Source organism: Ovis aries, chromosome X (assembly GCF_016772045.2).
Source record: "Ovis aries strain OAR_USU_Benz2616 breed Rambouillet chromosome X, ARS-UI_Ramb_v3.0, whole genome shotgun sequence".
NCBI classification, from domain to species: domain Eukaryota; kingdom Metazoa; phylum Chordata; class Mammalia; order Artiodactyla; family Bovidae; genus Ovis; species Ovis aries.
In genome coordinates, this window is record NC_056080.1 from 63,944,479 (window position 1) to 63,971,619 (window position 27,141).

General features: G+C 47.9%; 2 protein-coding genes and 1 non-coding gene across 21 annotated transcripts in view; 1 reads left to right on the forward strand and 2 right to left on the reverse strand.

Moving 5' to 3' along the window:
* On the reverse strand, positions 1-15,329 carry ZMYM3 (zinc finger MYM-type containing 3). Of its 19 annotated transcripts, none has more exons than XM_060408167.1 (25): positions 15,222-15,329; positions 12,744-13,429; positions 11,773-11,816; positions 11,380-11,446; positions 10,657-10,951; positions 10,246-10,423; positions 9,672-9,890; positions 9,230-9,380; positions 8,891-9,006; positions 8,643-8,729; positions 8,365-8,515; positions 7,985-8,157; positions 7,619-7,784; positions 6,838-6,935; positions 6,592-6,757; positions 6,205-6,317; positions 5,887-6,061; positions 5,556-5,702; positions 5,006-5,109; positions 4,362-4,530; positions 3,947-4,098; positions 3,253-3,367; positions 2,462-2,716; positions 1,581-1,698; positions 1-1,470 (listed from the first exon to the last, which is right to left on the reverse strand). In XM_060408167.1, exons 2-25 carry the CDS (start codon positions 13,408-13,410, stop codon positions 1,278-1,280), a joined length of 4,119 nt encoding a protein of 1,372 aa, XP_060264150.1. In that variant the 5' UTR covers positions 13,411-13,429; positions 15,222-15,329; the 3' UTR covers positions 1-1,277. The 19 variants fall into 19 exon arrangements, with proteins under 19 accessions (XP_060264150.1, XP_060264148.1, XP_060264143.1 ...); XM_060408165.1 differs by having other exon boundaries at positions 6,832-6,935; XM_060408160.1 differs by having other exon boundaries at positions 11,380-11,452.
* NONO (non-POU domain containing octamer binding) overlaps positions 14,976-27,141 on the forward strand; it is a 27,429-nt gene continuing 15,263 nt past the window's right edge. Inside the window, exon 1 of the mRNA XM_042241984.1 lies at positions 14,976-15,147. The gene's annotated coding sequence lies outside the window, so the exon portion shown is untranslated. The remainder of the gene's footprint in view (positions 15,148-27,141) is intronic.
* Positions 19,512-19,618, reverse strand: LOC114111859 (U6 spliceosomal RNA). Its single transcript, XR_003587592.1, has one exon. It is a non-coding gene; the product is annotated as a U6 spliceosomal RNA (small nuclear RNA).

Consider the following 27,141-nt stretch of genomic DNA (forward strand, 5'->3'; position numbering starts at 1 on the left):
CAATTTTAACTCTTTATTTGAAACAAACAATTTCAGAGACAGAAGGTTAGTCGTGACAACAGCTTCTCACTACAACACAAGGTGGGCATGGCTCACTGAAGGGACAGGCCAGGTGCCTCAGAACAATATATACAATTTAAACAGTGGCTAAACTGGTGACAGTTATAAAAACACAAAAAGGAGGCTGGGGAACAGCAAAGCCAACAGGGAAAGAACTAGGTACCCCCTTTGCCAGACGCTAAGAGTTTTCTGCAACTACAGAGGCAAGATGGGGAAGAGAAAAGATGGAGGCAGTGGGGGCAGGACCCATGCCCACAGTTCTTCACCTATCCTTTGACCACAGATCCCATCCTGCATGACTCAGGGCCCCCACAGGCTTGGCCTGGCTCTTACAATGGGGGAAGAACAAGAGTGGGGAACCCAGCCCCAACCTAAGTCAGAAGGTGGTTTTTGCCTTCAGAACTCTGTCCACTGAACTAAAGGGAGGCAGTTACAGAAAGCCGCTAAGCATGTTGACACCATGGCTCATGCCAACCTAAGATGGCAGAGAGAGACAAACACATAAACCAAGGGGACAGGCGTCTTCTCCCCATACTTAAGAGTCATTCTCTGCCTTTGAAGGAAAAAAAAGCATTTAGATTTTTTAAATTGCAGCACCAAGGGTTGGTGCTTGCTGGGGTGGGGAGGAGGAACAAGGTAGTGAGGGGCTTCCAACCACCAATTATCTTGTGGGAGGCAAGAGTGCCTAAGCTCTGTGTTTTAGGTAAATGGTTTCTTCATTACTTTCATAGTTTCTTTTGTATCTTTCATACAAGACCCTTTAGTTTGTGACCAGGGAAGAGTAGAGAAGTGAGTGGGCACAAGGTTGAGAAGGCAGCTGGGTTCTTCCCTTGGCCAAACCTAGGAACAAGGGCCTTGACCTATGTGGGATGGGTCAGGAAACCCAAAGCCAACAGGATCACCAGAGCTATGAACACTTCACTCAGAGTTTGGCCCCAGGAGTTTACTCTGAAACATGAAGAAAATGGCCTAGCTGGTTTTTGCCCACCACTGGGAGACCAGTCTCTCAGTACAGAGGACTGGGGCCTTGTGGTCGTCAAGTGGTTTGGGAGAAGGTAAAAGCCAGGGATTCCTAGGGAAGGCAGGGAATGGATGAGTAGAAAAGGGCAGTCAGGGCCCTTCAAAATGAGTAGCATCAGTTCCTGGGCCTGTCACCCTGTGGGACATGGCCGTGGGACAGACGTTGTGTGGAAGATGGATACGGGAAGCATGTGGGCTCAGTCCAGGTCTTCCTCCCCGGGACGACCCAGCTCCTCATAAATCTCACGCACAGCCAGAATGCGATTGAGCATGCTCTCCAACATGCTGCGGTCCATGGGGATCACAGAATACCAGAGAGGTGACTCAGCGATGCAGGACCGCTCGGGTTGCAGGTAGAACACATCGTTGCGTGTCCGGAGGCTTTCAGGACTGCAATGGTGGGGATGGGAGGGGGGCAGGTGGACAGAGATCAGTAACTGGAAGAAGTAGAGCCCGTGGGTCCCCAGCCTAATGCCATTCCTGTGAACCTGCCAACTCACCATTTTGAGAGATAGAATTCATAGAACTTGACGGGGCAGCGGAGGGGATTCATGCGGTTCTCACGCTGCTCTAAGATGGGGGCTTCATCATCTCTCTTCCGTTTCCCAGGACCTGTGTCTGTGGAGGAGGCAAATGACCTGGACTCATTAAAAGTACAGTCTCAACAAAGGACCTCCAAGAGCACAGTCCAGGGCACAGGTTGAAGGCCTCAGGACACAAAATGGGCTCATGGAGAAATAAAGGCAGCAGAGTCGGTCAGTCTCTCTGCACCAACTCAACATTCTACAGTGTGCTGCTCTGAAGGGTGCCCTGGTTCTCACTGTTAAACACTATCTATCATCTTCCCAAAGTTGATTTCCTAAAGAGGTGATCTCAGAAGTCACATGGACAAACTGACAAAACAGACCCTACTGTAAAATCGGGGCTGCTTTCTGGGATAAACAGTCATGGCTCCAGCACCCCACACATTAGTCCTGGTAGAGTCTCAGGTCCAGAAGGGACCTTGGGAACTGACTCAAGGGCCAGAATAGAAACCAAGGTACTGTGGCAGTTACGCCCAGCAGCAGAGCCATGGAAAGCCTGTCATTCACTCTTGTCAACTCCCCCTTCAGCCAAACACACTCAACAGATTCCCACCTGTCCACCACACCTCCTAAAAAGTAAATTGCCCTGAAATGAGGAAAGGCGACTGGGTGACCTATATGCAACAATCACTTCCCACCAGACTGAAGGACTGGGTGTTGTTCCTTTTTTCTGGAAACCCAGGAATGAAAGGATAGGGAAGCTAGAGATAATGGAGAGGGCCAACCTGGTGGTATGATGGGGCAGGGAAGGGGAAAGCAGAGGGGGAGGAAAAGCAAAGGTGGGGGCAGCATCATACCTCGCCCTTTCCTCTGGCGGACAGGAGCATAGTAGCGGATGCTCACCACCTTGGTGGTGCCCCGAGGGGTGGTACACTTGCGGGACTGCCGCACCACATTGGTGAAGGAGAGCTGCATGTGCTCCTCGGCTGTCTGAAGCCCAAAAAACTTAGTGTTGAAGAACATGAGGGTGTTGAGAAGGACAAAGGGTGAGTAGACCCCCAGCTGCTTACACTCCCAGAGGTGCTCTTCCTCTACTCGAGAGAACACCGTATCTGCAAAGGCAAGGGGGAGAGGCTGTCAGGAGGAACTGGCTACCCACACCTATCCCCTTTACTCCCACACATGCCACTCACAAGCACTGAGCACACCAGACTCGTTTGGTCACTAAAGGACCACCACGTGCAAAATCCTGACACCTTGCTATACTGCACAGGAGGACTGGATTTGTTTGTTGGCTTTTGGTGGGGTTTGGGGGGGATTTTTTTCCCACAGTTTCCACCTGCATTAGAAGCTTCACTCATGTAAACCTTCAGGAGTCCAACTTCTTTCTTTCTTCACTTACCACTCAAACCCTGGTCACTTTTTTGGTCCCAGAGATAGCTCTTCAGACCTAAGTCTTGATCCCCTCCTCATGTTCAAGGACAGGGGCTCTGATTCCCTTAGCTCTAAACCCCAAGGCACCCAACTACATGCTCCTGTACTCAGACCCTTTTGTGAAGAGTGGCAGACCCAAGAGTCCAGGGCTCGGAGTGGTACACTGGAAGAATAGAGCAAAGGGCAGAGGGGTTGCCAAGTCCCTGGCCCTTACTGTTAGGGAGGAGGGTGGGCTGCCAGGTACTCAGAGACTTGTTGAGTTCTTGAACAAAAGTCAGGTAGTAAAGGTCCGTGAAAATGTTCACCATTCGGTTATTTTCCAACAAGTACTGGAAAAAGAAAAACAGACACACATACAGCTAGACTCTGGGCCCTAGAGAAAAGACAATGATGTCAACGGCCTCAGGCATGGCGACCTTGACAGTTAGGAGACCATGGGAAACAGTTGCTCGATTAAGTGATCCAGAGTGGTTTTCCCCAGGTAAACCTACAGCTCTCAAGTGCTGAGGCCCTGCTAGAGGAGAAGAAAGTTTAGAAGAGATGTATCACAGCTGCTTCTTCACAAGCCCAGACCCCCTTGTCAGCTAAGGCATGTTTGGCTTCTCCCCATGGAAACCAAACATTACCCCACCATTCAGGAGACCCCGCTCTGCCCATCCGTCCCCTCTGAGCATGGGTTTGAGGACAAAGCAACCCAGACAGCAATGAATATTGCTCCTTGGTCAACAGTCCTAAAGTGCAGCTCTGATTTTGGTAGAGTATTGTCATTTCTTGTCCTGTCTGGAGTAGGGGATGCCTGCTCAAGGCAGCAGATGAGGTGAGGAACAGGAAGTGGGACAGAATCATTTCAGGTAGGACCCTGCCTACTGTGCTGAGTTACGACATGTGAGGCAGCATGTCAGTGGTACCTGTTGGATGCCAAGACACAGATAATAGATGCTATCAGGTTCGTATCGTTCACCGTTGGGTCGAGTAATTTCTCTCACAAACTGGGCTAAACCGTAGTTGAGTTCAGCAGCTGAGCAGGCCAGAATATCCTCCTTGATACGCATAGGTTTGGCTGCAGAGATACACAGTGGAGGCAGCTGGCATTAAGACAGCTCCACATGGAGAATTTCCCTTAGCTCCATCATTAACCCCTTCATCCCTTAGTCATGTCCAGCTCCAGAACAAACCCAATAATCACACAAAGAGCCTTCAGCCTTGAAACCTAGATGGCATCTCCCCTTATTCTGCAACTCCTCCACATCTGCACAGGATGCCCCATGGACACCTTCAGCTGAATCACAGCCCTGCTCCCTCTCCCCTTCCCCTGGTACTTACGGCCAAAGCGCAGCTCATCACCCTTGCTGGTTTCTCCATTGGCATATTTTGACTGCACCCAGCACTTCCAAGCATTGACACCATAGGAATAGTTGAGTCCAGTACAACTAGGCTGGCTGCTCATGGAGTCCCGGGAACAGCTCTCTGAAAGCACCAGCCGCTTTTGACCCTAGAGAGGAAGAGAGAGGAGTGGGTAGCAGAGGTAAGGCCGGGAGCACTGTGGAAGCAAGTCAGGACAGTGTTCACCACCAGGGTGGGGTGGGACCAATGTAAGAACGCAGCAAGCTTCCACAGCACAGGACCCCAGGAACAGCTCTGATGAGCTCTGATGAACTGGGGAGAAACTAGAGTTTGGCTGTACCTTAATGTACACAGTCCCTGGAGAACGGAATGGCAACCCACTCCAGTATTCTTGCCTGGAGAATTCTAAGGACAGAGGAGCCTGGTGGGCTACAGTCCATGGGGTTGCAAAGAGTCGGACATGATTGAGCGAATAACACAACACAATGCACACAGTGGTAGAGAAAGGAGGCTAGGGAAGGGGAAACTAAGGCTTCTGATTTGGCTATGAAAGCCCCACACCCACCCCACTACCCTTCATGCCTCCATCCCTCTTCTGTGGATACAGCAGCTCCAGTCCTCACCTTCCTCATGGCTCGGGGAAGGTCTTGCTCAGTAGACACGTCCTCAGGCCCTACCAGGCCACAATCAAAGAGGAAGTCCACACTGGGGTTAATGTCCAAAGGATCTAGAGGGGAAAGGAAGAAGAAATCGATTTTTTAAGACCTTAACCCTGTAGTCCTCCCACCTCACTCCCACTACTTGTCCACGTGACTTGAGATGAGCCTCCCAGACATCTTCATTGTAGTCAACAGGACAAAGCTATACACAAAGAACGTGCTCACAGGCATGTACACACAAAATTCACAACATTGAGAACATTCCTAACACTACTGAATTATAAACTTAAACATGGTTAAGTTGGTAAATTTTATGTTATGTGTTTTATAACAACTACAAAAAGAAAAAAAAAAAAAAACAAGAGTCAAGTGTAGGAAAGTGTCCTGATATCTCTGGCACTGCTCTCTGTGAGAGTCTTCTGTTTAGGGTCATTCTTGGGGTCACAAGCAACACTTCTTTCCTGACGGTGCACATGCTACTATATGCAGTGGGCACACCCTAAATCCTACTCACTCTTGGGGAAGTCTGCCTCCAAGTCTTGTCCAGGCTCATCCAACACATTGGCCATCTTGACGGCCATGGCCAGGACATCATCCCGAGCTGGCCCAAACAGGTCACAATCTTCCAGAAGTCCCTCTGCACTCTGGTTGCTCACAAGATCTGGGTGGCAGGGAGGTTGGCTCAGTCTCTGCAGCTCCCCCTTGGTGCCCCCAAAAGGCTTTCAGGGGCTGATCCCAACTGTTCCCCAATCCCACCAGGCAACAAGATCACCATTCTCCACCCCCTTAGGCAGACACAGACTGGCAGCACCCTGTCTCCCTCACCACCGCTGCCCATGGCATACCACAAAGGTCAGATGAGGCCTTGTCTAACTCCTCGGCCTCTGCGATCATCTCTGCCATAGCCAGGATATCAGCCTCCAAGGGGTTGGACGGGATCTTCACCTTCAGCTCCTCAATGGTCTCCACAATTTTGTCTGTGCTCTCCAAGGTAGTGGGCAGGAACATGGGCACAGGCACCTGGAGGCATGAATCCCAACTAAATGCCAAGAACCACACTAGTACATGAGATGAACGGCTACTGAGAGGGAGGGAGTGGGGGTGGTGGCCTCCAGCCCGGAAAAGTGAAAGAGGCCCCCAGCAGGAAAGGCAGGAACACTCACCGGGATAGGCATTGAGAAAGGCACCGGGACTTTCTGGCAGTACAGATGCATAGGCACTGGCACAAAGATGGGCACTGGGATGGGCAGCACAATCACCTGTGGCTTCCACTCTTCTGTTGACAGGAAAGGGGTCTTCTCAGAGGCCCTGGCAGATGAGTCACATCCACCCCAGGAACTGATATTTGTTCATCACCCCTGAAAGCTCTAACATGTGCCCAGTATCACAAAGCTGCCCTTGAAACAAATGTTGACAGATGACCCTGGGATTCCAAGACAATATGCAGGACACTTTAGCCATCTAAGAAACTCCCTTGTCCAGCTCCCAGGCACAGGAGGAGGCCTAAGACCATGAAATACAGCCTGTGGCGCCTTGGTACCCTCACTCACCTGTCTGACTCCCTTTGGACTTCATCTCCACCTTGCAGGAGACCCCCCGATTCTGCATCAGTGGTTTACACATGGCAGCTTTGTTTTTGCGGGGTGCTGCTGGGGGTGGCGGCGGTGGTGGTGGAGGAGTAGGAGCAGCGGGGGCTGGTCGGGTCTTCACAGGGATCTGCAAACACAAAGGAACATGAGTACCACTGCTACAGTAACCCCTTTGAGACCATCTTCCCCCTTGGCTCTTGCCTTGACCTTGCCCAGATTTCCATTTTCCTGTAGGGTCTTTATGGTGTTTCTGTTCTCCACTTTGGTTTGAGAGGGTGTCTGGGGCTTTGCCTCAGAAGACTGACCTGTAGATCAAAACAAATGAATGCTCTCATCTGAGGCACTAGCTCTCTGTTTTCCTCACCCCTGCTCCAGGAGGGCTTTGTTAAGAGAACTCCGAATGTGAATGGTAAGTCTAGAATTTTCCCTTCACTCCACCCCAGCTCTAATCTTCTCTAGGTCCCAGCAATAGTGGCCAAAAAGATTCTTTGCTCCTGGCTTCCAAGAAGGATTAAAAACATTGTTTCCCCAATAACCCATAATTTGAGACCTTCCATTAAATGGCCATCAGGAGTTTAGTACCCCTGGAGTGTGGAGGGTCCATGGTGATATTCTAGAAATGACAATAGTCTTCATTCTCCCTAAAGATGTTTACGTTGAGCTTGTGTTGACACTTCCTTCTCTCTGAAAACTAACCACAACCCCTATATGCCCCACTCTACCAGGGCAGGTACCCATTCCTTACAATATATCCCTTATAGAAAATCAGTAGGATCTAACTCTCAGAACCCCTTTTTTAAAGCTCTCAGAACCTTTAAATGAGACTTCTCTAGTACCTGCACAGTTCAGAAGCTAAAAAACAACACAGAAACAGGAGCTCTGGCCAGGGATGAGGTGAAAGCAGGAGAGGAAGAAGAAAGTGGCTGGGCCCAGGGTCAGAGGAGTCCAGGCCAGTTCTAACAGACTGTGCCCCCTGCCCAGGACTCACTGTTCAGGAGGCTCTCAGGCCCACTCTGGGTATCCAGGTTGGGTTGGTTCTGCTGGCTGTAGAAGCGCAGCAGACACTGTTGGTTGCAGAAATGACGGATCTGCCCACGCCAGTGGATGGTCTCCAGCAGCTTCCCCTGGCGCTTACAGGCATGGCACCGGGCAGCCTGAGGGTGTTGACAAAGTGGTCAGACCTGCCTCCCTAAAATGTGCTGGGTCCTTTGCCCTGGGATAATCCATGCCACTCTACAGAAGCTGGGCTAGTCGGAATCCCCTCCCTGGAGATGGACCCACAGCCTGATGGTGGCACAACAGCCCGTGCTCCTTGCTGCCCTTGCCTTCCTTTGTGACATGCAGCCCCCCTTACCTTGCAGTACCACAGCAGGTACTTGCTCTTACAGTCCTCGCTGCAGAAGTCCCAGGTGCTGCCATCCAGCTGCTCAGTGACTCCGCGCTGGCAGGTCTGGGAGCAATAAGTACAAGTGATACAGCATAATCCCAGCTTCTTAGTGAAGTCCTGTTTGTATAGCAGCACACAGCCTGGAAAGGGGGCAACAGAGTCCAGAGACATGAGATCTCCATGTGGCCATGAGACCCAACTTTCTCAAGGCAGTGCACCCAAAACGTCTAACAGCCTCCAGAGTGTCCTAAGCAGAACGGACCACCCTGCAAGCCTACCTTACTTAAATCTGCTGTTCTTCCCAGTTGCAAGGTACAGGACTCTCTGGCCCTTCCCCATCTCCTTACCTTCGCTGCAGAAGCTCTTCTCCACCCCACTGAATCGGAGCTTCTCATGCAGGAGTTTCTCCTGCCGGCAATGCTCACACTGGGACACCACACCCCGGAGGCGCTTAAAGTCCTCACAGCAATCACGACAGCAGAACTGGAACACCTGGTCCTAGGATGGGGCATGGGGTGGGGAAACAGGGCTGCGACATCTGGACCCAGCGAGAGCCAAGTGGAAGGACCCCTTCAGACAGACGTCTGGTCATGTAGCAAAATATGGGTGGGGGTGGGGATCTTACCTGCCAGTCCAAGACCTCAGGCTTGCCACTGAAGAGGCTGTGGCAGTAGTGACAGCTCAGGTGAATGCCCCCCTCGGGGCTCGTGCGCTGGAGGGAAGACAAACAAGGGAGGGGCAAGATGTGTGCAGTGGGCTGGCGGAGGGAGGGGAAGTCAGGCTTGCTCTTTGCTCTGCCCAGGCCTACCTACCCCAGATCTCATACCCTCTCTATTGCCACACCCATTATCCCTCGTCCAGGGTCTGGAGTACCTGGAACTTGGTCCAGCAGCTGGGGCTGCAGAATTGGTAGACTGTGCGATCAACCTTGTTGTAGTAACAGGGGTCAGAGAGGCTGCGGCGGCAGAAGCTGCAGGGTCGGGGAGGGCCTGGGGCACAGAGAGAAAAGGAGAGAGAGAGAAGGAGAGGAAGAGAAAGAGAGAGAGAAAGAGAGAACACACAGCAGGTGTAAGGCAGTGCAGAGATGGAACAGGAAATCCATGGGAGAGTGTGGTTGGGGCCGAAGTTGGGCAGCAGGGGTTACTATAGAAGGAGTATGGGAGGTAGAAGGAAGGCCAGCAGGGGTCTCAGAGAAGAGGGCTTTGCACCTACCAGTGAGCCCTGCCTGCTTCACTTTGTAAGAGGTGGTACAGCACAGGGAACAGAACAAGCTGGTCTTGCCATTACGGTCCACATGGGATAGCATCTCAAAGTTCTTACACAGGGTCTTGCACCAGACACATGGGTACACCCGTGTGTTTTTCTGTGAGGATGGGGAAGGAGAGGCTGAGGCTGGATTTGTCCCTTTACTTTTATTTTTAAAATTTTTAAAACATGAGATATTTCAGGCATACAAAAAAAGTATAGATGATGAGATAACAAACACCTGTGTGTCCACCAGCCAGCTTCAAAAATAAAACATAACAGATACAATTGAAACCCCCTTTATTTGTTTTATTTCTCCCAGCCCTCGACCCGTCAGGCACCTTTATTTCTCACCCAAGGACCGCACCCCCTTCCACAGCCCTCTAATGCACTACTCCCTCGGCCCCACCTTCTTGTATGCCCCCAAGCAGGTTGTGTTGCAGAACCGCTTTTGTTGGCCCTCGTGGAAGAGGAGCTCGGGGCCAGGGCTCCCAGTCTTGGCGTAGATGTAAGCCCCGCACTGGTCACAACAGTTGGTTTTCAGTCCCTTGTTGGCCCGGAATTTGGAGAAGCAAGAATCGCTGCAGAGCCGGTGCACCACGCTGCCATTGCTGACCTCATGCAGGACCTGCCACACACACACACACACACACCCTGAGCTGGGGCCTGGCCACCACCACCCACCCTGGTGCAAGGATGGCCCACCCCACCTCACCCTAGACCTTTACAGCAGACAGCGGGCCCAGGGACCCCCCAACCTGCACATCAGGATGTTGACTTGATGCTGAGGTCCTGGGAGGCAAGGACGGCCAGCCGCACACAATCCTGGAGAAGCTCTAGCCTTGAATCCACTCCCTCACAATGGCTGCTTCCCCCTCCCTACATCCCTCATCCACAGGGCCTGGCCCCTGCAGCCCCAGGATTGCAGGGGTGGCTCAGGGCTGGCCAGGCTCTGCAAGTCAGCCCCCATCCAGCTTCCTCACCTCTCCAGTCTTCTGGCATATGCTGCAGCGAGTGGCATCAGCAGGATCCCCAGACTGGGGAATTGGGCGCTGCTGCTGGGCCTCATACAGGGAGAGACAGACGGATGTGCAGAACTCATGGAAGGAGCCTCCCGAACCGGTCTGCGCCACAACTGAGTCCTTGGTGTTCCAGATCTCCCTGGAGGTGGGAACAGGTTTGTACATTTAGTTGATACCACCCCCTCATTTCACGAGCCTCCACCTTCCTCCTCTGGGATCAATGACCACAGAATCAAAAACATTCTCAGACACCCTTCCTATTAGTGAACTGCTCTATCCCATATGGTGCTAGGGTCTTGCCAACAGAATCTGTCTCACCCTTTACTCCCGGCCTGATCCCTGCTCTCCCCATAGCCCCAGACCCTCACGTACTTCTTGCAGAAGGTGCAGGTCTTTTTGCCAGAGGGCTTCTTGGAGAAAGTGGTGAGGCAGGATGAAGAGCAGAAGAGCTGCGGCAGCCCCTTGCGCTGGTAGGCCGTCTGGCCCTTCTGCAGCGGTGTCCGGCAGTGGGCACACGTCATCTTGGTGCCTACTGAAGAGCGCCCAGCCCTCTGTGCCACGCTTGAGCGTAGAGACATGCGAGGAGAGCGCCGGGGCCGGAATGGCACGAAGTCCTCATCGTTTGGGTCATCTACCATGGCATCAGAATCCTCATCTGACACTGGAACTGGGCAGGGGGGGGGGGGTTGCGTGGGGAGAAAAGGCTAAGGGACCAGGCCTCCAGCCATCACCTGACCTGCAGGTAGTTCAGCTGATCCTGGGATCCCCAATCCCCATGGTTCTTGGCTTTCCACTCTGCCCCTATTACACTGGAATCTCAAGCTACTGGTGTCACCATCCCTTAGTTACTCTGCAATGTCCTAGGGAGGGGAAGGTAGGGATCCAAGTGAGAAGATTCGGGGACAGGGATGGCAGAGCTGAAACAGGAAACTCCATTCTCACTGCTAGTTTTCAATTTCCCCCACTGCCCCAGGTTCCCATGCCAATCCAGGGCAGAGATAGGCGCTTCACATTCTGCATGGTGCACAGCACCACAGGAGCTGGGAGATCCATTCCGGCTACATCCCACCCGGTCACACTTCAAGTCCTACTCACTGCTCTCAGTGGAATCCACAACCTCAGGTTTTGGAGGCTCTACTCTTCTAACGCGCTCGCTTCTCTTCTGCACCTTGGAAACATGGGGAGGGAGGAAAGCTGACACCAGGGGCAGGCTAAAGGGCCAGCTGCACTAGTACAGGGTTTGGGGGGTGTACAGAGATGGGAGGGGGAAGAGAGAGTAGGGACCCTGGGCCCAGCCCTTAGGAGTAGGGGAGAAAAGGAGGCTGGACTTTCTCCTTAAGAAGCAATAGACACAAGTGCTCCCTCCCTCCTCCTAACTCTCCTCACACACACTCTCCACAGAACAACATCTGGGAGGGAAAATGAAGGGTCTGCCCTTCCCAGAGCTATAGGGGGAACCAGACTCCTTCCAATCCCCTCCCCCCTCACCCTCTCAGGCGGCTTCTCACTCGCCTTCCCAGTCAGGCCATCTCCTGCAAAGGAAGCAGAAAGCAGCCTAATTCTTGAGCCTGCCCTCACCACCCCCTCCCCGGCTCAACCCCCGCCTCCATTCCTGGGGAAGAACTTACTCAAAACTGAAAGGGAAAACTCACGTGCCTGTGGCTTCTTGAGGCCCCTCTCAGGGTTACCTCGAGCTCTGCACTAAGGGTGGGGGGGGCGGGCTGCAGCTATTCTCCATGAAAAAACAATCCTACCTTCCCACCAGCTTTCTATCCCAATGGTTGGGAGTTAAGGAAATATAGGTAACATCCCTTTCAAGAATTTATAGTTTATCAACAAAAACAAATGCAACCACCTAAAGGTAGCAAGGGGAAAAGAAAGCAATAACGTATGGGGAGGTTCCCCTGCACTCGGGTAGTTATATAAGCCCTAAGACCCTGGTCACAACCTGGGAGAGGCACAGTGCTAGGTAGAACTGGGAAGAAATGCAAGCCTCTTAAGTCTCTATCAGAGACACAATCCTAGGCCCTGCATGTCTACCATTCCTCTGAAAGCACTCTGCACTTGGCTCCAGAACCTAGCATCATTCATGAAACCCAGAAACCCCACTCTCATCTAGAACAAAACAGAAAGATCTTAGAACCAAGAAGCCTGGTGTCCTCCCCAAGTCCTGAAGCAGGACCCTGGTACCAAAAGCCCATCAGGAGAAGAAAAAGGGACTCTCTCCCACAAAATTCAGCCTTCTCAACCCACCCCCTGAAACCTTGCCCCTATTTTTCCTCCAGAGCGTCTCCCTCCCTACTTTCCTTCATCTTCTTCACCACATCTCCATTCCTCCTTTCCAAACCCCTAACTCCTCCATACACATCCCTACTCTCCAACCCCACTTCTTCCCCAAACACACAGCCACCTCCTTACCATCCCCCAGCCTTGATTTTCCAGCTGATCAGGCAACCTACCTGGCAAGGAAGGGTGTGCAGGGGGGCTAGGGCTCCCAGGTTTGGTCTGAGAACTGTTGATTCCATCCCCCAGAGTCTCTCCCACTGAAGGGCTGGGGGGTCCATTTGGGCTCTGTGGTTGCCCTTGGGGAAGCTCCTCCTCCTGCCCAGGGGAGCCCCTTCTCCCTGTAGCTATGGAGGTGGTCTCCTCCTCTTCAATATGTGGGGATTGCAGAGTTATTGGAGAATCTGGAGCCAAAGGCTCTAGTAGCCCCTCAGGTGAAGAGGGATTTGCCCCAGCCCCTGGGTCAGGTGGCACCACCTCAGGGGTCCTGCCCCCTGGTCCAGGCTCTAGGGTCTGATCGCTTGTATCCCATGCAAGGGTCCCCTCAGGACCATGGTCCACCTCTGGGGGAGAAGGGGCTTTATAGAGCAGCCCCCCCAGCCCCAGCAGCTCAGTGGCTCCATCCAGGACTCCAGGGTCTTTTTCCAGGCCAGCAGGGTTATCAAGCAGGTCCAGGGCTCCTGAGGATGGAGAAGGGCCAGGGGGGGCCCATCCTCGAGTTGGGGCAGTCTGAGATTCCAGTAGATCCTCTCCAAATTCCATGTCTACTGGAAGGTCTCCAGCCAAGGGCTTCTCTGGCAGGGTCAATGGGTCAAACGGACTGGGGAAATCACTGGGATCCATGAGGATGACTGGATGTGGGCTGTAGATTAAGGGTAGAAAAGGGGGCAGAAGAGGTGGTCTTCGCCAGAATTCCTTCTTATATAGGCTCTGGGACACACCCCACCATCCACTTGGATTTCTCTTGAACCGCCCCCACCACTATCGACAAGCATTACCACAGGTTTTAGTGCGAATGACCACTCCTCCCCCCAGTACGGCGCCCCCTGTGGGAAGAAGCGTTCCCCGCCTTGGCCCTGTACCCCCACTCTTCAGGCGCTCCACCCGCCCGCCTAGCCCCCGCCACCCCATTTCAACTCCCAGTTCCCCTCCCCCTTCACCTTTCACTCCCCCCGCTCAACTCCGGCTGAACGCCCCCTTAGAGTCTCCCAGGGCCGTAGCCACCAGGAGCCTTTCCCGCCCCCGCGGTCTCAGTTTCTATCTCCCCTCCCCTCTCTCCTAGAGCCCCCCAGTTCCCCAGTCTTTACCCACCCTGTCTGGCCCCACCCCCCCTCCCCGCGTTGCCTAGTCGTCCCTCAGCCCCTTCCCCGCCCCCCCAACAGCCTTTCCTAACCCCTCCCCCCAGTTACCTTTCAGGGTCGCCCACTTCCTCAAGCCCAGTCCCCCTTTCCTATAGCTCCCCTGGTCCTTCTTCTCCTGTTGCCCACCCCCCACCGCAGGCATTTACAGGAAGACATTTTGGAGCTACGGTCTCTCTTCAGACCCCCCTCCCGGCTACTGCGAGCTCTTGCCTGCAGGTTCGGTTCGGCTTAGTCAGGCCCGACCCCTACCTGCGGCAGGGTTAGTGTAACCGCTACAAGCCTAGAACTGCAGTCAGCGACGGCCCCGCGCTCCTTCTCCACCTCCCTCCCTAGCAGCCGGGACAGGGGTCGCGGCCCCTTTAAATGGCAGCGCCGCTCACGGAGCCCAGCGCTATGCACCAGGCGGGCGGGCGGCGTCAGCAACCAACCCCATTGGCTGGCTCAAGGAGGGGGCTCGCGAGACAGCGCCGGCCCCCGGCGCGAGACTCCCAGCCCAACGGACGCCTGGAAATTGCGGAGTGGAACGTCGGCACTGGAGATGGAGCTCGAGCCCCCGCCCGGGGCCCCGTTAGTTGAGGAAAAGCTAGCCTCCGGAGCTTGGAAGCCTGCCCCTGGGGAAGGAGGCACCCCCTTTTCCACCAAAGGGCCGAGTACACTAACCCACAAAAAACAAATCTACGCACCTGCTTCCCTTACCTGGCTCGAGTCTGGCCCCTCGTCAACACCCGCGCCCGCCCTACCTCCTGGAGCCCACTCTACCCGTGATCCCCTCCTCTCATTCAAATGGTTCCCGGTCCCCTCCCCCTCCTCGTGTCTCTCTCCCCTTCCCACTCGTGTTCAACCCCCCGGCGTCCGCCCCCCTCAACAGTCCCTACCTACGCCATGCAGCAGGCGCCTGCCAAGATTACCCTCCCCCCAACCCCACCTCTCCGGAGCCCGCCCCCTGGGCGACTGTTGGGGTAATGAGTGACAGCGGAGGGTGGGGGGAGGCAGGGACCCAGCCCTCACGTGCCCCTCCTCCTCTTGTCTGCAGCCTCGGGCCCTCCTAACCATTCTGAGACTCAGAGTTGTGGGGTGTCTTAAGCCTGCTCTCCAGCCACCCAGGGCGGGTTAAATGGCTCTGGCTCAATGACAACTCCTATGCAGTAACCGTTACTGCCTGGTGACCCCAAAACCAGGTCCTGCAAAGACACTCCCCCACTCCTTCCACGGTCTTAGGGTAAGTTCTGGGATCTTCTCCCTAAGTCTTCCCCCAAGAGCCCCCTGAGTTATCTCTTCAGTAGTTTTCCTCACCAAGGCCGACAGATTTTCTTCCTCCTTTCTCTGTTTCTCCCTCCTTTCTGTCCTTGTCCCCCACCCCCCACCCCCACCGCGCGCACTCTCTCCCCCAGTCTCTTTTTTGTCTCTGTCTCTCTGTCTCTCTTAGGCACGAGCACGCACGCGCGCGCGCACACACACACAACACACACTCCCCCTCCTGGATGGTCCTTAGCATGTGGGTGTGGCTGGGGTTGAAGCTAGAGAAGTAGGGTAGGGGGAGGGGGTATTAGCATTAGGCCTACTGGCTTTAAAAAAAAAAAATGCGTGCCAGGATCCATTCCCAGACCTCTTTAGAGTTAGAGCACTTTACAATCCCCGCTCTCCACTTCCCCTCTAAGGGCTGGAGAGTATTTAGTATCCTGAGATACTAGAAGAGGCTTGGGCTGGAAGAGAGTCCTGACACATTTTTAGGTTTGATGTCCAGTTCCTGCTCTGGCCTGCCTCTTTGCTCTGGGCCTTTCTTCCTTCCCACACTAAGCCTCTCCTAGCCTTGTAGTCCTTGAGAGTCTTATCCTGCTTTGCCTTGTTCACTTTCTCAGAAACCTTATCCTTCCTGGCTCCCCTCATGGCCTTGAGGTTATCTTTGCTCTCTCCTGTACACAGAGATAAAAGTTAGAATTTTCCCCCTTAGGTTTCCCAAACCCAGCTTTCTCTTTATCTTAACCAGTATACTGTGTAACCATCTCTCACTTTCTTATTTCTCTGTCCCTGTACCTCCTTTTTGCATTTTCAGTTTGTTCCATCTCAGTTGGGCCACCTTGTTCTTTTGTATTGCCAGCCCTTCTCAACACATGCTTGGATCTTTGGCTGCTCTGGTTGTGATCCTTGTGCCTGGTTTCAAGTCGAGGGGAGACAATCTAAAGGGGGTTGATGGTGTATTCAGAAGTATAGTGTGTGGGTTCTGGAGACAGACCAGAACTCTAATCTCAACTCTGTCTTCTTTTTAGCCAGTTGCCTTTGAATACATCACTTGTCAAGTCACTAGGTCTTATTTTTCTCATCTTTTAAACAGAGATAAGAAAACCATCTAAATCTACAATAGGGGACTGGTCAAATCAACTTTGGTTATATTCATACAATAAATGTAATCATTAACAAACACATTTTTGAAAAAACTAATGATGTAGAGCACAGGATTTTTAAGGCAGTGAAACTATTCTGCATGATTCTGTAATGGTGAATACATGTTTGTGACATGGTAGAACTCATAGAATATACAACAAAAGTGAACTCTTACCTGAAGTATGGGTTTTGAATGATATTAATGTGTCATCTTCTGCCGCCCTTTTCTTCTTTTGCCTTTAATCTTTCCCAGCATGAGGGTCTTTTCCAATGGGTGGCAGAGGATGAATGGTTAGATAGCATCACTGACTCAATGGACATGAACTTGATCAAACTCTAGGAGATAGTAGAGGACAGGAAAGCCTGGCGTGCTGCAGTTGATGGGGTGGCAAAGAGTTGGACACGACTTAGGAACTGAACAACAACAACAACAAATGCCTCAGTGTAGGTTCATCAGTTGCAACAGATGTACCACGCTGATGGGGGAGGTTGATAGTTAAGGGAGGCTGTGGAGCTGGGAGGCAGGGAGGGCAGGGAGTATATGGGAACTCTGTACTTTCAGCTCTATTTTGCTGCAAACCTAAAACTACTCTAAAAATAGTCTATTAAAAAAACAAATGATACATGAAAACACTTCTGATATTACATTTTTTACAAAAGGAGTTAAAATATGATGCTAACTTTTAGAAAAATTCTATATATAGGTGTGCTTAGAAAATTACTGCAAAGGGGTTCCCTGATGGCTCAGTGGTAGAGAATCTGCTTGCCAATGCAGGAAACACGGGTTCAATCCCTGATCCAAGATGATCCCACCTGTTGCGGACCAACTAAGTCCTAAACCCGTGGGCCACAGCTGTTGAGCCTGTACTCTAGAGCCCAGGAGCCGCAACTACTGAGGCTTGAGTGCTATAGAGCCCATGCTCTGCAAGAAGAGAAGCCAGCAGAATGAGAAGCCCGAGCACTGCAAGTAGAGAGTAGCCCCTGCTTGCCACAAGGGAAGAAAAGCCCAAGCAGCAGTGAAGACCCAGCACAGCCAAAAATAAATAAATAAATACAATTATATAGAAAAGAAAATGACTGGAAAGAAATAGTGAATCTAATGATACCTCATATAGCAATGCTACTAAGATTAAGTGAGATGTACACTTGCCTGACATATAGCAGGTGTTTAATAGATACTTGTTAGTATTATAAGAGAAACAGCTGATTTCATGAATGATTTGGGACTTCATACACTCGAGCCTTCATGTTGTTAAAATATATGTGTATATATGTATATATATTTCTCTTTGAGTAAGTGAAGATTGCCTGTATTTAATAGGTTTGAGTATGTATTAGCCACAGATGAAGGGCTCTAACATAGAATGAGCTGATGGGGGACAATAGAGCAGGTGTTGAGTAAGACTGTGGCCTGCAATTCAACACTTGTTTCAGCCTTGTTACAGTTATGACATAGTACTGAGTACTATTACTTGTTATTCACCGTTTATAAAGCAGTCCTAAAGTTCTGTAAACACCATAACAGGTAAAAACTCAGTCCCTGTCTTAATGAGAGTTCTTTCATTTTAGTTATATATATACTTTTCTGATTATAAAAATATAAATGTTCACTGTAAAAACATTGAAAAGCATAGAAAGTTTGAAGAAGAAAGCAATGATCACTTTTATCCTACTCATGATACCTGGAGATACAACTACTCTTTTTGATGTATATCCTTCCAGTCCTTTGTTTTCTTTTCACATATGTCTTTTTTCAAAGTAGGAATTATCTTGTACAGTGTGTTCTACAACATAATTATAATAGCTGTAGATTATTCCATCATTTGCATGTGTCATGCTTTACTTAACTAACTACTGCTGGATGTCAAACTTTTATTATTTTTTCATGACAGGCAAGGCTGCATATAACTTGATTAAACAAATGATGATACTTCCCTTGTGGCTCAGCTGGTAAAGAATCTGCCTGCAGTTTGGGAGACCTGGGTTCCATCCCAGGCTGGGAAGATCTCCTGGAGAAGGGAACAGCTACCCACTCCAGTATTCTGGCCTGGAGAATTCCATGGACTATTTACATGGGTCACAAAGAGTCAGACACGACTGAGCAACTTTCACTTTCGCTTGGCAGCCCTTTGATTAGAGTCATGTTCACTCTTTTTTTAAAAAAAATATAAATTTATTTATTTTAATTGGAGGTTAATTACTTTACAATATTGTATTGGTTTTGCCATACATCAACATGAATCCGCCACAGGTATACACGTGTTCCCCATCCTGAACCCCCCTCCCTCCTCCCTCCCCGTACCATCCCTCTGGGTCGTCTCAGTGCACCAGCCCCAAGCATCCAGTATCATGCATCAAACCTGGACTGGCGATTCATTTCATATATGATGTTATACATGTTTTAATGCCATTCTCCCAAATCATCCCACCTCTCCCTCTCCCACAGAGTCCAAAAGACTGTTCTATACATCTGTGTCTCTTTTGCTGTCTCACATACAGGGTTATCATTACCATCTTTCTAAATTTCATACATATGCATTAGTATACTGTATTGGTATTTTTCTTTTTGGCTTACTTCACTCTGTATAATAGGCTCCAGTTTCATCCACCTCATTAGAACTGATTCAAATGTATTCTTTTTAATGGCTGAGTAATACTCCGTTGTGTATATGTACCACAGCTTTCTTATCCATTCATCTGCTGATGGACATCTAGGTTGCTTCCATGTCCTGGCTATTATAAACAGTGCTGCGATGAACATTGGGGTACACGCGTCTCTTTCAATTCTGGTTTCCTCGGTGTGTATGCCCAGCAGTGGGATTGCTGGGCATATGGCAGTTCTATTTCCAGTTTTTAAAGGAATCTCCCCACTGTTCTCCATAGTGGCTGTACTAGTTTGCATTCCCACCAACAGTATAAGAGGGTTCCCTTTTCTCCATACCCTCTCCAGCATTTATTGCTTGTAGACTTTTGGATTGCAGCCATTCTGACTGGCGTGAAATGGTACCTCAGTGTGGTTTGATTTGCATTTCTCTGATAATGAGTGATGTTGAGCATCTTTCCATGTGTTTGTTAGCCATCTGTATGTCTTCTTTGGAGAAATGTCTCTTTAGTTCTTTGGCCCATATTTTGATTGGGTCGTTTATTTTTCTGGAATTGAGCTGCAGGAGCTGCTTGTATATTTTTGAGATTACTTGTTTGAAAAATATGGAACGCTTCATGAATTTACGTGTCATCCTTGCGCAGGGGCCATGCTAATCTTCTCTGTATTGTTCCAATTTTAGTATATGTGCTGCCGAAGCGAGCGCTAGAGTGATGTTCACTCTTTAGAACCGACTCTGGAAACATGTATTTTTATGTAATGTTCTATACCATTCTAAAGTACCCTTGGGCTTCCCTGGTGGTGCAGACGTCAAAGAGTCCGTCTGCAATGCAGGAGTGAAAGTGAAAATGAAGTTGCTTAGTCGTGTCCCACTCTTTGGGACCCCATGGACTGTAGCCTACCAGGCTCCTCTGTCCGTGGGATTTTCCAGGCAATAGTACTGGAGTGGATTGCCATTTCCTTCTCCAGGGGATCTTCCCAACCCAGGCATCAAACCCAGGCTTCCTGCATTGTAAACAGACACTTTACCGTCTGAGCCACCAGGGAAGTAACGAGAGTTCAATTCCTGGGTCAGGAAGATCCCCTGGAGAAGGAAATAGCAACCCACTCCAGTATTCTTGCCTGGAGAATCCCATAGACAGAGAAGCCTGGTGGGCTACAATCCATGGGGTCGCAAAGAGTCAGATATGACTGAACGACTAAGCGTGTGCGCACACACACACACACACATAAACAAAGTACCCTGGAATGAAGAAAAGGAAATATGCATTTAGGGAGACAATGGGGAAATGCTAGACTGTGAGCTCCTCAACAATAGGGGCCGGTTCTTACTCATCTCTATCTCCAACCTCTAGCATAGTCCCTGGTATGTTTATTGGATGAATTGCTGGACAAATGAGTTACGGAGAAAGGGGGAAAGCCTCAGTGAACTCAAATTGCAGTAACATTTCTATAATATAAGGTTAATAAGGAAAGAAATAAGAGTGAAACAAGAGGGGAGAAAAGGCAGACAGTCAAAGATAAGGAATCTTCATCTTCATCTTTAAAAAGAAGAATACTACTTAGCCATAAAAAAGAATGAAGTAATGCCTTTTGTAGCACCATGGATGGACCTAAAGATTATCATACTAAGTGAAGTAAGTTAGAGAAAGGCAAATACCATGTGATACCACTTATATGTTGAATCTAAAATATGATGCAAATGAACTTATGTATGAAACAGAAGCAAACTCATAGACATAAAGAACAGACTTGTGGTTGCCAAGGGGAGAGAGCTGGAGAAGGGATGGGGTGGGAGTTTTGGGGTTAGCAGATACAAACTATTATACATAGTTAGAATAAACAACAAGGTCATACATACTGTATAGCACAGAGAACTATATTCAATATCCTGTAATAAACCATCATGGAAAAGAATATAAAAAAGAGTGTATATTTACCTATAACTGAATCACTTTGCTGTAAGGAGAAATCAATACAAATTGTAAATCAACTATACTTCAATTTTAAAAAGTAAGCAGAGTCAATAACATTGCTTCAGTGAAAATTAAGAAAAAAATATTCTATTGAGAGCAAAATTCTTTTTGTATTGTTAAGAAATTTTAAAAATACAAATTATTTGAATATTTTTTAGAAAAAGAAGGAGAGAAATGTAGCAAAAGGGCACCTATTCCTCCTAATCAGAAAGTCCAATGGTGGCAGTCTTGACTACACTCTTTTTTAATATTAATTAATTTATTTTATATGTGGCTGTGCTGGGTCTTCATTGCTATGGGCAGGCTTTCTCTAGTTGCACCAAGTGCAGGACACTCTCTAGTTATGGCTTCTCTTTGCAGTGACTTCTCTTGTTGCAGAGCATGGGCTCTGGGGCTTGAAGGCTTAATTGCCCCACAGCATGTGGTATCTTCCCAGATCAAGGATCAAACCCCTGTCCCCTGTATTGACAGGCAGATTCTTAACCACTGGACCATTAGGGAAGTCCTACACTCCACTCTTTAACATTCACTCTGACCTGTCCAAACATCTCTCCCAGGTTGGGAAGCAACATATCCTAATTTACTCCACAAAGGGTCAGCTGACTTTATGAGACACACACTCTCAGGTCTATATGGGTCCCAAGATTTCTACAGGGCTTTCTGCTATGGTGCTGTCCCTTGAGAAATCAACTTAGGTTAATATTACTTCTTTGGGTCCAACATATACTTCTTTTTTTTAAAATAGGAGCTTTATTGAGGTGGAATTTATATACTATACAATTTGGCCATTTAAAGTGTACAACTTAATGGATTTTAGTATATTCAGGGATATGTGCAACCATTAATAATCAGTCAATGTTACATTTTCATCATTTTAAAAAGAAATCTTGTATCCTTTAGCTATCTTCCCCCATCTCTCTATCTCCCAAAGCCTTATCCAAGCACTATTCTACTTTTTTGCTCCATAGACTCCCCTATTCTGAACATTGCATGTAAATGGAATCATATAAATATGTGGGCTTTTGTGACTGGCTTTTTTCACTTAGCATAATGTTTTCAAGATTCATCCATGTTGTAGCATGTATCAGAACTTTGTTACTTTTTTATAACTGAATAATATTCCATTGGATGGATATATCACATTTGTTTAACTGTTCATCAGTTGATGTACCTTTTGGCTATTATTAATAATGCTGCTATAAACATTCATTTTTACCAGCTTTTATGTGAATAAATGTTTTCAGTTCTCTCAGGTAGAGTGCCATTTCTGGATCATATGGTAACTTTATGCTTAATTGTTTGAGGAACTGCCAAACTATCTTCCAGAGTAGCTGAACTATTTTATATTCTCACCAAAAGAGTTCCAGTTTCTCTACATCCTTGCTAACTCTTGTTATCTGATTAATCAAAGTCCATTTATTTAGGTCTTCTTTAATTTCTTTCAACAATGTTTTGTAGCTTTCAAAGTATAATTTTGCACTTCTTTTGTTAACTTTGTTCCTAAGCATTTTATTCTTTTTCATATTATTGCAAATAGGATTGTTTCTTATTTTCATTTTCAAATTGTTCATTGCAAGTGTATAGAAATACATTTGACATTTGTATATTGATCTTGTATCCTGCAACCCTGCTGAACTTGTTTGTTATTCTAATCATTTTTTACTGGATTCCATAGCATTCTCTGTATATAAGATCATGTCATCTCCAAGTAGAGAAAGTTTTACTTTTTCCTTTCCATTTTGTATACCTTTTATTTCTTTTTCTTGCAAATTATCCTGGCTAGAACCTCTAGTACAATGTTGAATACAGGTGGCATCCACTTATAGTTCTTAAGACAGAGTCTTGTAGACTTTTTGATAGCAGCCATTCTGACCAGCCTGAGATGGTACCTCTCTGTGGTTTTGATTTGCATTTCTCTGATTATGAGTGATGCTGAGCATCTTTTTGTGTGTTTGTTAGCTATCTGTATGTCTTCTTTGGAGAAATGTCTCTTTAGTTCTTTGGCCCATTTTTTGATTGGGTTGCTTATTTTTCTGGAATTGAGCTGCAGGAGTTGCTTGTATATTTTTGAGATTAATTCTTTGTCAGTTGCTTCATTTGCTATTATTTCCTCCCATTCTGAAGGCTGCCCTTGCACCTGGCTTATAGTTTCCTTTGTTGTGCAAAAAACTTTTAAGTTTAATTAGGTCCCATTTGTTTATATTTGCTTTTATTTTTGTTACTCTGGGAGGTGGGTCACAGAGGATCCTGCTCTGATTTACGTCAGAGAGTGTTTTGTCTGTTTTCCTCTAGGAGTTTTATAGTTTCTGGTCTTTCATTTAGATCTTTAATCCATTTTGAGTTTATTTTTGTATATGGTGTTACAAAGTGTTCTAGTTTCATTTTTTTTACAAGTGGTTGACCAGTTTTCCCAGCACCACCTGTTAAAGAGATTGTCTTTTCTCCATTGTATATTCTTGCCTCCTTTGTCAAAGATAAGGTGTCCATAGGTGCATGGATTTATCTCTGGGCTTTCTATTTTATTCCATTGATCTGTATTTCTGTCTTTGTGCCAGTACCATACTCTCTTGATGACTGTTGCTTTGTAGTATAGCCTGTAGTCAGGCAAGTTGATTCCTCCAGTTCCATTCTTCTTTCTCAAGATTGCTTTGGCTATTTGAGGTTTGTTCTAGTTCTGTGAAAAATACTGTTGGTAGCTTGATAGGGATTGCATTGAATCTATAGATTGCTTTGGGTAGTATACTCATTTCACTATATTGATTCTTGGAAAAAGGAACCTTCTTACACTGTTGGTGGAATGCAAACTAGTACAGCCACTATGGAGAACAGTGTGGAGATTCCTTAAAAAACTGGAAATAGAACTGCCATATGACTCAGCAATCCCAGTGCTGGGCATACACACTGAGGAAACCAGAATTGAAAGAGACACGTGTATCCCAATGTTCATCGCAGCACTGTTTACAATAGCCAGGACATGGAAGCAACCTAGATGTCCATCGGCAAACGAATGGATAAGAAAGCTGTGGTACATATACACAATGGAATATTACTCAGCTATTAAAAAGAACTCATTTGAATCAGTTCTAATTAGGTAGATGAAACTGGAGCCTATTATACAGAGCGAAGTAATTCAGAAAGAAAAACACCAATACAGTATATTAATGCATATATATGCAATTTAGAAAAATGGTAACGATGACCCTATATGCGAGATAGCAAAAGAGACACAGATATAAAGAACAGACTTTTGGACTCTGTGGGAGAAGGCGAGGGTGGGTTGATTTGAGATAATAACATTGAAATATGTATATTATCATATGTGAAATAGATGGCCAGTCCAGGTTCGATGCATGAGACAGGGTGCTCAGGGCTGGTGCACTGGGATAACCCTGAGAGATGGGATGGGGAGGGAGGTGGGAGGGAGGGTCAGGATGGAGAACACATGTACACCCATGGCTGATTCATGTGAATGTATGGCAAAAACCACCACAATATTGTAAAGTAATTAGTTTCCAATTAAAAAAAAAAAAGACAGTCTTGCACACTGGACCATTCACTTTTTTCTTTTTGGCTGTACCACGTGGCATGTGGAATCTTAGTTTCATGAGGGATGGAACCTGTGGCCCCTGAATTGGAAGTGGAATCTTAACCACTGAACTGCCAGGGAAGTGACACCTTTTTAAAAAATTGATGTTACCTGTTTATTTAGTTACCTGGAAATTTGTGGAGGACAGATCATCCATCCTTAGTACTGAAAAACCCTATATTACTATGTTCGGTGTGCATGCTAAGTCACTTCAGGTGTGTCCAACTCTGTGCAACCCCACTAGGACTGTAGCCCGCCTGGCTCCTCTATCCATGGGATTCTCCAGGCAAGAATACTGGAGTGGGTTGCCATACCCTCCTCCAGGTGGGTCTTCCTGACCCAGGGATCGAACATGTGCCTCCTGCATCTCCTGCATTGGCCAGCAGGTTCTTTACCACTAGCCCCATTATTATGTTCAGCCCCTTGAAAATATTCAAGTATTATGTGATCGATAATGATAATTAGGAAAAAAAGGACTTATCAGAGCCTTGCTTTGACCCTTTTTCCTCTGTTGCTTGGTTGGCTCTTCTCACCTTAAACTCACCTTGACCAAAACTGCACTGATTGACTTTCCCTCTGCTTCCCCTGCTTCCCGTCCTGGCACAACCAATCAGGCACCCAAACCAGAAACCTGCAAATCATTCTAGTCTTCTACTCCTTACCTTCTTAATTGATTAAGTCTCCTTGATCCTACCTTCTAATTATTTAGATTTGGTTTCCTCTTCTCTATCCCTACAAAGACTTCGTTCAGTCCTTCCCCATCTTTCACCTGAAATTATGATTGTATTCTAGCCAGTGTTCTGATCTCCTAGCTTGTCTCTCCCAATCTTTACTACACACTGTTGCCAGAGTGACTGTGGTAGCTGAATAATGCCCCCCCAAATATATCCATGTCCTAATTCATGGAGCCTGTGAATATTACCTTATTTGGCAAAAAAGTAGGACTTTGCAGATGTGATTAAGGATCCTAAGATGAAGAGTATTCCAGGTGGTCCCTAAATGTAATGACAAGTGTGCTTATATGAGAGAGGCAGAGGAAGATTTGACATATAAAGAAGAAGAAAAGGCCCTGTGACCACGGAGGGAGAAATTGGAGCCGTGCAGCCACAAACCAAGGAATACCAGCAGCCACCAGAAGCTGGGTGAGACAAGAAGCACTCCTAGAGCTTCCTGAGTGATCCTGGCCCTGCTGGCACCTTGATTTCATCCCAGTGATACCAATTCCAAACTGCTGGATTCCAGAACTGTGAGAGAATAAATTCCTGTTAAGTCACCAAGTTTGTGGTAATTTTTTAACAGCAACCTCAGTACATTAATACAGTAATCTTTCTGAAGTTCAGACCTATCATATATGGAAAAAAATTTTTGTCTTTGTCTCTCAGTCTCTTTGTCTCTCTCTGTCTCTGTCTCTCTCTCTATGTGTATGTGTGTCCATGTATCTGTGATAGCCTGGAAGAAAATCGACCAAAATGCTAACAGTTGTTTCTTTTAAAAAATTATTTATTTATGGTTGTGCTGGATCTTTGTTGCTGTGTGTGGGCTTTTCTCTAGTTGTGGTGAGTGGGGCTACTCTTCGTTTTGGTGTGCTGGCTTCTCATTGCAGTGGCCTCTCTTGGCACAGACTCTAACAGCACGGGCTTCAGTAGTTGCAGCAGGTGGGCTCAGTTGTACATGTGGCCTCTAGGGTGCATGGGCTTAGTTGCTCTGTGGCATGTGGGATCTTCCCAGACCAGGGATCAAACCCATGTCCCCTGCATTGGATTCTTATCCACTGTACCACCAGAGAAGTCCAACAGCTATTTCTGCATAGTGAATTTTGATGTTTATGTGTGTGTGTGTGTTTAGTCGCTTCAGTTGTGTCCAATTTTTTGTGACCCCATAGACTGTAGCCTGCCAGGCTCCTCTGTCCATGGGATTCTCCAGGCAAGAATACTGAAATGGGTTGCTATTTCCTTCTCCAGGGGATCTTCCTGACCCAGGGATTGAACCTGTGTCTCTTAGGTCTTCTGCATTGATGGGCAGGTTCTTTACCACTAGTGCCACCTGGGAAGCCTATGGATGGTGTTTATGTGTATTCTTGAATGTTTCCTTCAATAAGCATTTATTACTTTTAAAATGAGAATAAAGACATGTTATTTTTACAAAACCCTTAAATCTCTCCATCATCTACAGATTAAAGTAAAAAATTCTAAGCATGGCACAGGCTCTTAATTATTTGTCTTCCTTGGTGGCTGAGACAGTAAAGAGTCTGCCTGCAATGCAGGAGACCTGAGTTTGATCCCTGGGTGGGGAAGATCCCCTGGAGAAGGGAATGGCTACCCACTCCAGTATTCTTGCCTGGAAAATCCCATGGACAGAGGAGCCTGGTGGGCTGCAGTCCATGGGGTTGCAAAGAGTCAGGCATGACTGAGCTCCATCATCTACAGATTCAAGTGAAAAATTCTAAGTATGGCACAGGTCCTTAATTATTTAGCCTATATCCATCTCTTCAGTCTAATTTCCAATCACTCAGTCTCCCCACTTCTCTTCAGTCATGACAAATTACTTAAAACATAGGTCGTTCTGTCTCTGAACCTTTGTACACTGGTGTCTCTGACTTCAACCTCTTAGTTAAGATGATTCAAAGGTGCTCTTTTCTGTGAAGCCATTCCTGATCCACTCAAGTAG

Bases quoted from the DNA above. Each gene is read 5' to 3' on its own strand.
- ZMYM3 (XM_042241979.2), bottom strand. From the start codon at position 13,410: ATGGATCCCAGTGATTTCCCCAGTCCGTTTGACCCATTGACCCTGCCA. The intron at 8,158-8,364 runs GTAAGGAGATGG...CCCCCTTTCCAG, and splicing joins GAAGAGCTTCTGCAGCGAAG to GCTGTGTGCTGCTATACAAA. The intron at 5,703-5,886 runs GTATGCCATGGG...CCTGCCACCCAG, and splicing joins GGCCTCATCTGACCTTTGTG to ATCTTGTGAGCAACCAGAGT.